We start from the raw sequence: 11,133 nt of genomic DNA, 5'->3' as shown, positions 1-11,133 counted from the left end.
ATGGAGTATTACATGGCAATGAGAAAGAATGAAATCTGGCCATTTGTAGAAAAGTGGATGGATCTCAAGGGTGTCATGCTAAGTGAAATAAGTCAGGCAGAGAAGGATAGATACCATATGTTTGCATTCATAGGTCTAACAGGAGAGACCTGGCAGGGGACCATGGGGAGAGGAAGGGGGAAAGAGAGCTGGGGAGAGTGAGGGACACAGATCAAGGGAGACTACTGAATACTGAAAACGAACCATGGACTGAAGGGGGTGGGAGAGGGCAGGAGGGGGGTGATGGTCATGGTTGGGGACACTTGTGGGGAGAAGCACTGGGTGTTATATGGAAACCAATTTGACAATAAACTATTAAAAAATAAAAATAAAAATAAAAATAAAACATTTTTCTGGAGTGCCTGGGTTGCTCAGTCGTTGAGCATCTGACTTTGGCTCAGGCCATAATCTCAGAGTCCGTGTGTTCGATCCCCGTGTCGGGCTCTGTACTGATAGCTCGGAGCCTGGAGCCTGCTTCAGATTTGTGTCTCCCTCTCTCTCTCTGTCCCTCCCCTGCTCACTCTCTGTCTTTGTCTCTCAAAATAAAGACCAAAAAATTTTTTAAATAAAAAAATGTTCAGCTATTTTATTTTATTTTCTAGCTTTATTGAGGTCTACTTAACAAATAAAAATTATATATACTTAAGGTACACAAGTTGTTGATTTGATATAGGCATACCTTGTAAATATTCACCATAATCTAGCTAATTAACATATCCACCAACTCACTTAGTTACCATTTTTCTTTTCTTTCTTGTTCTGTGGTGAGACCACTTAAGTTGATGGGCATTTACATTGTTTCCCGTGTTTTGTTATTCTAAGTGACAACACTATAAATATCACAGACATTATGTTTCACAGAACAGAGGCATATATTTATGTTGGGTATGTACCTTGGGGTAGAACAGCTCAATATTGGCTATTTGTAATATTTAGTTTTCCTAGGTACTACAGACTTTTCCAAAAGAGTTCTACCAGTTAAAATTTTCACTAAACATCATGTGAGAGTTCTATTTGCTCCATAGCCTCAGAAATTTCCTTTACACGGAATGGTCACACAATTTTCAAGTTTATTCTTAGGCATTTTACTTTTTGTTGTTTTTTAAATTCACAAATTATATATAATTGGCTATTGTTATGTTAACATAATTGGTTTATGTTAGTTTTTATGGTTTTTATTTAATTTTGCATCCATCAGTTTGTTATTTTATTGTTTGTAGGAGCATGGTTTATTCTCTTGTAGGGGCATGTCATATGGTTTATTCTCTTGATTTTCCCAGGTATGTAATCATAGCATTTACAAATAATGATTTAGTAGTCACCTTATATTTTTTATACATGCCGTTTGTCTTTTGTGGTTTTAGTGTATATTTCTTCTAGATAAGTATTCAAAACAGTATTAATAGTGAACATTTTATTTTATTTTATTTTTATTTTAGAAAGAGAGAAAGCAAGCAGGGGAGGGGAAGCGGGAGAGGGAGAGACAGAATCCCAAGTGGGCTATGTGCTGTCAGCACAGAGCTGGATGCAGGGCTCAATTCCATGAACCAGGAGATCATGACCTGAGCCAAAATCAAGAATAAGACATTCAACCAACGGAGACACCCAGGCGCCCTAATAGTGACTACTTTAAACCTCCAAGTTTCCACTAAGCCTCCAAAATGTTTATGAATATCTTTTTATTACTTGCATACCTTTCCCGAGAAGGAAGAACTTCACAGCAGTTGCTAAGAAACAAGATGAATGAAGCATTCGAGTGACTGAAGTAAGTCCATCAAGGCCAGAGCAGATGGGAAAAGAGAGAGTGAAGTTAGGAAAAAATGGTGGGAAGTGGTCATATCTCCTAGATCACTCAAAACAGGGACACAAATGGAAAAGCCAAAAAATTGTGATGATCACAGCCCAGGGTCACAGACCCACTGGGAGAGTGGGATTTAATTTTAAGATCATGCTTCCAGCACCTACTCCTACCACCACATCGACAGAGCTTCAGTATAAAAACAGTGAAATAAAGCTGAAAGAACAGCAGCACAGAAACTCTATTTAAGAAGGGTTTCCTAGGGAAACCCACAGACAACAGTGAGACCAGACAGGAATATTAGAGGAAGCCACAACCTCCAGCTCCTTCAGCTTCAGCAAGCAGGAAGACAGCCCAACTCATAGACAGATGAGCACAAAACCTCACCCACAGCTCTAATTATGTTAATTCTATGTTCATTCTTCCTTGCTAAGAAGTAAGAAGAAGCCCAGTCTGGTGACCCAGGGAAGACCAGACTCACATATGGCACAAATTTGGGGATTGTCAGGCACGTGTGTGTGTGTGTGTGTGTGTGTGTGTGTGTTGTATACACACTTACGTAAAGAGATTTATTATAAGGGATTGGCCCCCATGATTATTATAAGGGATTGACCCCCATGATTTATTATAAGGGCTTGGCCCCCGGGATTTATTATAAGGGCTTGGCCCCTGGGATTTATTATAAGGGATTGGCTCAGTCGTTGTGGAGCTGACCAGTCCCACGACCCAGTCAGCAGACGGGAGCCTGTGGAGTAGCTCCAGTCTCTGAGGACGTCCCACCCAAGACCCAGGAGTTCTAGTCCACAAGCCTTGTCCTGTGAGAACATACAGAAAGGAAGTTAGAGTTAAGGAGGGAGAAGGGACAAATGGCATCCACCACAATGGCGAAGGCATAGGGTACCTGCAGGAGGCGGGCACCTTGCAGAAAACAGAGGAGATCAGTAAAAAATCATTCCCCTGGCACAGAATGTTCTGAAGGTTCTGCAGCTTCTTTCTAAGCCTCTGAGTTATCCTAGTTCTGGGTAAAAATAATAACAATACTGGTGTACTTGCTTCTTTTGCTTATATTACAAAAGCTGCAGACAAAATGTGACCAGCGCATGTTCTGACTGAGAAGTGCTTGGCTCTGGGTGTTCCCACCCACTTCCTGTTCCCCACAGAGCGGACTCTGCTCTTTCAAGTACAGTTCTTGAGCTGAGCTTTCTGGCTGTTTTACTGAAAACTATAAGCAATGTACTCTATATATTCATACGCCGTGGACACTTTCTTCTATCTCCTCCCATCAAAGCCCCCGGCAGCCTGCGATGTGTCGGCCCCAGAAGGAGAAACAAAGAATTCACAAGAGCACACGGACCCGGGAGATAGAAAACATGATTGTTCCTCTTCCTCTATGGCTGATGGAGTGGTAAGTCTGAGTGTGTGAGAGTGTGTGTGTGTGTGTGTGTGTGTGTATGTTTCTGTGTGTATTATGTGTTTGTGTTTGCATATGTGTTGCGTTTGGGAGTGTCTATGTATGGGTGGAGTGCATGTGTGTGTTTATGTGTATGTGTGTGTTTGTGTGAATTTGTATGTTGTGTATTTATGTTTGTGTGTGTTATGTTTGTGAGTGTATGTGGGTGATTTATGTTTCTGTGTTTTTGTGTGTGTTTATGTGTGTTTGTGTGATTATGTATTTGTGAATATGTGTGTGGTGTGTTATGATTATATGTGTGTAGTGTTATGTGTGACAGGTTTGTGTGTATGTGTATGCTTGTGTAGAGGTGTGTGTTGTGTTTATGAGTGTGGTTTGCAAGTTTGTGTGTATGTTTGCGAGTATGTCAGTGTGTGATATGTTTGTGAGTGTGTGGTGTGTGCAGTGGGTTTTTGAGTGTGGGTATGTTTTGTTTGTGTGCGTTTGCAAGTGTGTGGATGTGAGTAGCGTGTTTGTGAGTCTGTGTGTGTTTGCGAGGGGAGTGTGTCTTATGTTTGTGAAGGTGTGTCTTGTGTTTGTGAGTGTGTATGTTTGTGAGTGTGGAGGTGTGTGTGCCATTTGTGCATGTGCTTGTGAGTGTGCGCGTGTTGTGTTTTTGAGTTTGCGTATGTTTGCAAGTATGTGAGTGTGTGTAGCATTTGTGTGTATATGTTTACAAGTTTGTGGAGGGTGTTGTGTGTGTGAGTGAGGGTGTGTGATATGTTTGTGAGTCTGTGTGTATGTTTGTGAGTGTGGGTGTGTGCTGTGCTTGTCTGGCTGTGTGTTTGCGAGTGTATGGGTGTGTGTTGTGTTTGTGAGTGCATTTGTGTAGTGTGTTTATGGTGGACCGGAAGCAGCCAGTCAGGAGAACTCTGCTCCTTGTTCGAATTCACTGTTTACTCCTGGGCAAGATGCTTGCTTGAGTTGATGCTCCTCCTCGTGAGGACATGGGGGGTACGTGGCTGCTCGTGCTCTGTGCCCGAGACAAAACCTACCAAGTGCAGTGAGGCAAACGTGTGAGGTCCTGCTCTGGGCAGGGGCGAGGCGGCGAGGCCCCAGCCGCAACTCACTCACTGGTGCAAGGCTGGAGTGCGCTGTTCAGATTTTCTGCCTGTGCACCCCATCCAGCTCTCCCACCCCCCCGCTCTTACCCTTCCACTGAGCGCCCCCTGCCCCGTAAAGGAGCCACGAGGTCTCACTGGTGCAGCACTGCCTCGGTCCCATCAGGGATGTAAGGAAGCCAAGGACAAAGAGGTTGAGGGAGTCCCAGGTGCAGAGACAGGCGCACTAACCCCCTCGTTCCAGAAGCTCTTTGGATAGGCAAATGCTGTGTCCCCGCTACAGTGTTGCTGACCGGGTCTGGGGACAGCTGTCCACCTGGCCCGGTCACTCTCTTTTCCTGCAAAGTCACACGACTTACTGGACTGTGTCCGCTCTGAGCCTGGCGCTCCAGGGGGTGACATTGCTAAGTAAAGCCAACGGCCATATAGCAAGAGCCACACTGGCCTCCTGCTGGCCAGCTCCTGGGACCTGGGCAGGACTAAAGTCATTTGTCACATTAACAGAGTGTGGTAACCTTCCGAGGATGTCGTGGCAATGGGAAAACTATGCTTGTCAGGGGCCCCCGTAGCTGGGTCCTCCCACACCCCACAGCCTTCGTCTGGAGATACTCATCTGACTGTGTCTCGAAGTGTCCTACATGTTCTAGAAAAACAGTCGTGGAACCCTGCGGTTTCCTCCCCAACCCCACAGAGAAGATCAGGCAGCTCTAGGCCAACGGGCCCCAGCTCCCCCTCTGTAGGGAACTGTGTTAGTCCATGAGTCAGGATGCACTGAGCCAGGTGACAGGCTCTTTCTTCAGAAGGATGACAGAAGTTCCTGGTTGGAGTGACATGGTCCTTCCCACAGGGGAAGAGCTCTTGGGGACATTTAGTTCAGGCCCAGCATTCACACTTCTGGGGACAATGAGGCCCAGGCAGTGTGACCGTCCTAACTATTGAAGATGAGCACTGAGGTCTCCTCGCTCCCAGCGGGACTCTGCCCTGCACACTGATGGCCCGTTCCTGTCCTCACAGCAGAACCTGGCCAGCCACCTGTAAGCCCTCTGCAGTCCTAACTCCGCACTGCCACCCCTTCCCCAAGGTCAGGCCTGGGACACTCTTTTGTGGGCCAGCACCCCTGCCCCATCCCCCAGCCAGTCCCTCACCACAGTTTCCCGCCCGCGCCCTCCAGGTACACTGTGACCACAGCAGTCTTCCCAATGCAGTCAGGACCCCGTATCTGACCCTTCTCTGCTCTCGGCTCCTTTCTCTCCTCCCAGAACGGCGCTAGGACCCTGTCTATCCAGATACTACCTGGCCCTCAGCTGGCAGGCCAGTTCACTGTTCTCCATGAGGTCTCTTACACTGACAACAGAGACCGCAGTAGGGGTGGGGGGAGAGGAGAGAACACAGGGTCTGCAAAGGACGGAGAGAGCCCTCCGACTCCCTCCTCCGTCTCCTCATTCAGGCTGCTCCCCCTCAACCTTAAGCTTCTGGCAAGAGAAAGGCAGCAGTCAGGTGCCTCTTAACACTGCTGAAAAACCAGTAAGACGTATTACCGTTTTCTCTAGATAGAGGAAGAAGAATACGAGGAGGCTCTCCAGGACAGTCCCGCAGGAGCACTGCATCAGGATCCTAAACAAGACATCTTAGGAGGTAAACTACATTCTAGCAGAAATGAGCTTGAGAGACGTGTGGGTGGGGATGTCTGGTGACAGGCGGTGCACTGGGACAGGCAGCGGGGTTCGGCCCTGTAGAGATTTGCCCAAGGACCTTTGGGGGGTTCTTCCTTTTCCGTAGCCAACTAAGGGAGAGGGCCCTGATGGGCAGAGCGGGGGGCGGGGAAGGAAGGGGGACACAGCGCCAGCCACCCCCTTTACAAAATCTCTGTGCCAGGCCCGAGGAAAAGAGGTCTGTGCGTTCTGGGCTTCCCTCCCCAGGAAGGATGTGCTAATAGTCAGTGTGACCAATGGCTCACCTGGGCCCGAGGCTCCGCAGCCAACAGACCCTGTGCAGGGGTGCTTTGGGCTGGATCAGATGGGCAAAGCAGCCTGGGAGCAGATAGGGGGTACTTGGCTGCTGCCTCAGAACCAGCTTGGCCTTCTGGAGAGGGTTCTCTCCAAAAGCTACTGCATCAGGGCCAGGTTTTTAACTTTCGAGCACTCAACTTTACCATCTACGTCAGGGAGACAGAATCTGGGAATGCTGGAAATTCATTCATTTTCCTGGCCAGAAGAAATTATTTGTGACTCATAATGTATTTTAACACAGTTTTTTTTTACTGCATGGACTTTAATGGCCTGAGCTACTGGGACAGAGCCTTATTAATAAACCACAGAAGAAAATTTCCCATAGAAAGGCTGATACCTGCTTTACCTGTTCTTGTAGCAATCCAGGTTAATTACCTGAAATATCCTCTCCAGTGCTCAAGTGACATATTTAAATTCCAGTGGTGGGGTGTCTGGGTGGCTCAGTCAGTTAAACTTCTGGCTTCAGCCCAGGTCATGATCTCACAGTTTGTGGGTTCGAGCCCCGCGTCGGGCTCTGTGCTGACAGCTCAGACACTGGAGCCTGTCTTCAGATTCTGTATCTCCCTCTCTCTCCAACCCTCTCCTGCTCACACTTGCTCGCTCTCTCTCTCTCTCTCTCTCTCAAAAAATAAAATTAAATTCCAGGGGTGCACAGAGACAGGATTTGCATCTTTGTCCGGCTTCTCATTGGCTGGGAGGGCAGACGTAAGTGTCCCACGCTCCATGCTTCCTTAAAACTCTCACCCAGTCACTCAAATTCCTTTGAAGCCAGCTGGGAGCAACTGGAGAGAGCCAAAGCCATTCAGTCCAAATTGGCCGCTGGGTCGACCCACCCTGGGTGGCAGGCAGCAGAAAAAACATGTCATTGCTAAAGAGATTCATAGGAAGCCAGTGGCTGTCTTGCCCTCAGGAGGCTCAAGGCTCTGCCATTGAGACACATCACTACCTTCAATGGGGAAACAGACTTGGAAACCACATATTACTTGGCATTTCTCTGTGTGCTCTGCGTCTGGGATCTGAAAGGTCAGATGGGAATTAATTCCCTTCCTGGTGCTCAGCCCCAGGAGCTATCAAGTATCTAAGAACCTTGACACTGGGTTTCTAGATCTTAAATTGGCATCTCCAAGTCTCTCACCACTCATGGTTCTGATATTCTGTTGGGTGAGAACGTCCAACCCAGACTTCAAGGCTGCCGTCGAGAAACGTGGGTGCAGGTGTTTCTGCACTTGGAACCTGGCGAGCTCAGGCGGTCCCACAATCCCAACATTCCCTGTTGCAAAAGCTGAAGACAAGGTGATGTGGTCAGACCCAAGAGGCCGCGTGTTTCTTTTTCTTTCTGCGCTTACTGAGAAGGATCTCCAATCAGGGAGACTTAGAGAAGCTCAGGGTTCCATAGTCAAGCTGGGCTAACTCCCCTCTGGAGGAGAACAGATGACCCTGATAACATAAAAATGTGGTATTCCGGGGTGCCTGGGTGGCTCAGTCTGTTGAGTGTTCGACTTTGGCTCAGGTCATGATCTCACGGCTTGTGGGTTCAAGCCCCGCGACAGGCTCTGTGCTGACAGCTCAGAGCCTGGAGACTGTCATTGGATTCTGTGTCTCCCTCTCTCTCTGACCCTCCCCTGCTCATGCTTTCTCACTCTCTCAAAAATAAATAAAATATTAAAAAAAATTTTTTTTAATGTGGTATTCTACCACATGATCCAGCAATTCCTCTTCTGGGTGGATACCCAAAAGAACTGAGAGCATTTATTCACAGTAGTAAAAGGCGGAAACTACCCAAACGTTCATACATGTTTATGAATAAACAAAATGTGATACAAACCTACAATGGAGTATGATCCAGCCTTAAAAAGGAAGGTGGTCCTGGCACTTGCGATAACATGGGTGAATCTGAGGACGTCATGCTGAGTGAAATACGCCAGACTCAAAGCAGATCCTGCATGATTCCACTTGCATGCCCTGCCTAGAATGGTCAGACTCCTAGCGACAGAAAGTACACTAGAGGCCACCAGGAACTAACGGGGAGGGAGCAATGGGGAGTTATGGCTTAATCTGGACCGTTTGGGATAATAAAGTCTTGAGAAGCACAGTGATGATGATTGCACATGATGTGAATGCACTGAGTGCCACGGAGTTGCACACCTCCAAATGGATACATGATGAATTTGGTTATATTATACATATTTTTTTATATTGTCTTTTTACCACAATTTTTTAAAAAAGCTTAAAAAGGGCAAGAAAAAATTCGAGCCTCTCCCGCAGCCCCCCCCCCCCCGCCGGTATCGGGGGCAGACTCGGGTCTCCTGTTCTCCCACCCCCCACCCAGACGCCCTGCCCGGGTCACCGAGTTCCCTGCCGCGCGTCTCTAACCCCAGCTCCCTCTGCTTTATCTCGGCGCTTCCAGGTCTGGGGGGGCCCCCGCCGAGCCCCCGGAGACTGAGGCTCCTGCTGGTGGGGAAAACCGGCACCGGGAAGAGCGCGACGGGAAACAGCATCCTGGGCAGGAAAGAGTTCCTGTCTAAACTCAGCGCGCAGCCGGTGACCCGCGCCCTGCAAAGGGCCAGCCGCAGCTGGGCCGGCCGGGAGCTCGAGGTGATCGACACCCCCGACATCCTGTCCCCGCGGGCCCCGCCGGAGGCCGTGTGTGAGGCGGTCGCCTTCTCCGCCCCGGGGCCCCACGCGGTGTTGCTGGTGACGCAGCTGGGTCGCTTCACGGAGGAGGACCGGCAGGCGGTGCGGCGCCTCCAGGAGGCCTTCGGGGTGGGCGTGCTGGCCCACACGGTGCTGGTGTTCACGCGCAAGGAGGACCTGGAGGGGGGCTCCCTGGAGCACTACGTGCGGGAGACCGACAACCAGCACCTGGCGCTGCTGGACCGGGTGTGCGCGCGGCGCCACTGCGCCTTCAACAACGCGGCGGGCGGCGCGGAGCAGGAGGCGCAGCTGCGGGAGCTCCTGGCTCAGATCGACGGCCTCCTGTGGGAGAACGAAGGCCGGCACTTCAGCAACCGCGCCTACCGCTACTCCCAGCGGAACGGTCTGCGCCTGGAAAGGCAGGTGCCCCGGGGGCGCGGCTCGGAGGAGGCGCCGGGCGCGCAGCCCGGGCGGGAGGGGCTGTGCCAGATCCAGAAGGAATCAGAGGAAGCTCACAGACGTCTGCTGGGGAGGGCGCCCATTTGAGCCTTGGCAGGACCTCAGCTGCCGGCCTGTCGGTGCCCGGGGGTCCCTGGCCATCTTAGTCTCCTGATCGGCAGGTGCGTTCCAGAGTGCCCCACTCGCACCGCACCCTGGGGCCTTCATCACACTTTCTGGGGCGAAGAATGGCTTCAACACCGTAGGGAGCAGCCTGCCTGGTAGAGGGGAGAACTGCAGTGGGCGGACGTCTTCCTGGAGGGCTGTTCCAGCGCACAGGGTTCCGAAGAAGCCACCTAAGGTTGGAGAATAGAGCAAGCAAGATGGGGTCTGGCTCTGGCCATCTAATTGCATAAGGAGATGGATGCGCGTCAGGTGCACCTCAGTTTCTTTGGCGTTCTAGGTGCTTCTGGGGAGTCTGATCGACTGATGGAGCAGAATAGGAGCAGAGGGGACTTCTGGGAGGGGTGGGAAGTGGCCATGGGGGAGACAGTGCTGGAGGGCGGTCAGAGATCAGAGGACACAGCGTCAGGTCCATTTGGACACTCCATCAATGGTTAAGTCTTTACAACCAGATGCCCGAGGACTACAGTCTCCCAGTGTGGAGGCCGGGGACACGTCTCTTCCCCGGACCCAATGGGCCTCTAGGAAAGTTTGAGCATTTCATTTGCTAGAAGATTCAGAAAAGTGTCTCAGGGCTCGACAGAGACTTATTTGGGGTGCATACTTAAGTCTTTGTGCCAGAACCACTTATTAGATATGCCATCCATTTCCCACCAAACTGAAGCACATTTATCATATAATACGTTTTCATATTCCCTAAGATCTATGTCGGGATTTTCAATTCTGTTCTTGTCGCCTACCTTTCTTCCTTTTGTATAAATAAAATATTGATTTTATTCTAGAGGCTTTGAGAATACTTTGACAGCCTACGTTTTTATATTTCCTTTGTTATTTTCAGGCACTCATTCTTCAGGGTGAAAGCTAAAATCATTTGCACTGTCGTTAGAAAATTAATTTCTTTAAATGATCTTGTCTTACCTGTCAGCTTTGTTAATTTCATAACAGAAAATACAAGTATTGACCAAATGATAGCCTCATTGACTGAGTTTAAATGGCAACTCACTCAAAACACATTATCCAGCAAAAATCCTTAAAAAAAGGAAATATAATGAAAATCCTAAATAAATTAGTCTTAATTATATCACATGCAGTGGGATTTTTTTTCTCCTTTATGATTAAAAATCAGCAGCAATCAGTCCCACAAGATTCCAGGAAGAGGGATAGATATGACACTATCACCCCCTCAGCCTCAGACAACAGGGGAAGGCATGTGTGGGTATGTTCTGGAAACTCCACAGTCTGTGTACCAGTAAGAAAAAAAGTGATGTGGGTGTAGGTGGGGGACAGGCTGAGTACAGAGGGTTGTCTTGGCCAAGGCTGTGAAAGTCACCAACTTTAGAATTTATGCCATCCTAAAAACATCTCTACACTAGAACAAAGCACAAAAAATGGGAATTTGGACAACTAGAACATCTCAGTGCATACTAGATTGTTTCCTCCCCGGTGCGTCTGAGCAGCTGTTAAAAACATCAGGGAGTGTTTCTAGCTCCCAACACTCCTGTAATTACCCTGAAAAACTAT

General features: G+C 48.9%; 1 protein-coding gene across 2 annotated transcripts in view; it reads left to right on the top strand.

Moving 5' to 3' along the window:
• The window catches only part of GIMAP6 (GTPase, IMAP family member 6), a 23,765-nt gene extending 13,182 nt beyond the window's left edge, over window positions 1–10,583 (top strand). The window contains exons 2-4 of one of the 2 annotated variants that reach the window (XM_029921570.1): window positions 3,126–3,242; window positions 5,899–5,983; window positions 8,765–10,583. In XM_029921570.1, coding sequence (XP_029777430.1) covers window positions 3,126–3,242; window positions 5,899–5,983; window positions 8,765–9,537 — 975 coding nt within the window. In that variant the 3' untranslated portion in view covers window positions 9,538–10,583. Of the gene's footprint in view, window positions 1–2,889; window positions 3,243–5,898; window positions 5,984–8,764 lie in introns of those variants that run through there. The other variant, XM_029921565.1, reaches the window with a different exon arrangement.
• The last annotated feature ends 550 nt before the right edge of the window (window positions 10,584–11,133 follow it).

Source organism: Suricata suricatta, chromosome 2 (assembly GCF_006229205.1).
Source record: "Suricata suricatta isolate VVHF042 chromosome 2, meerkat_22Aug2017_6uvM2_HiC, whole genome shotgun sequence".
NCBI classification, from domain to species: domain Eukaryota; kingdom Metazoa; phylum Chordata; class Mammalia; order Carnivora; family Herpestidae; genus Suricata; species Suricata suricatta.
The sequence above is the reverse complement of the archived record's forward strand: the minus strand, read 5'-3'. Positions and strand labels throughout refer to the sequence as shown.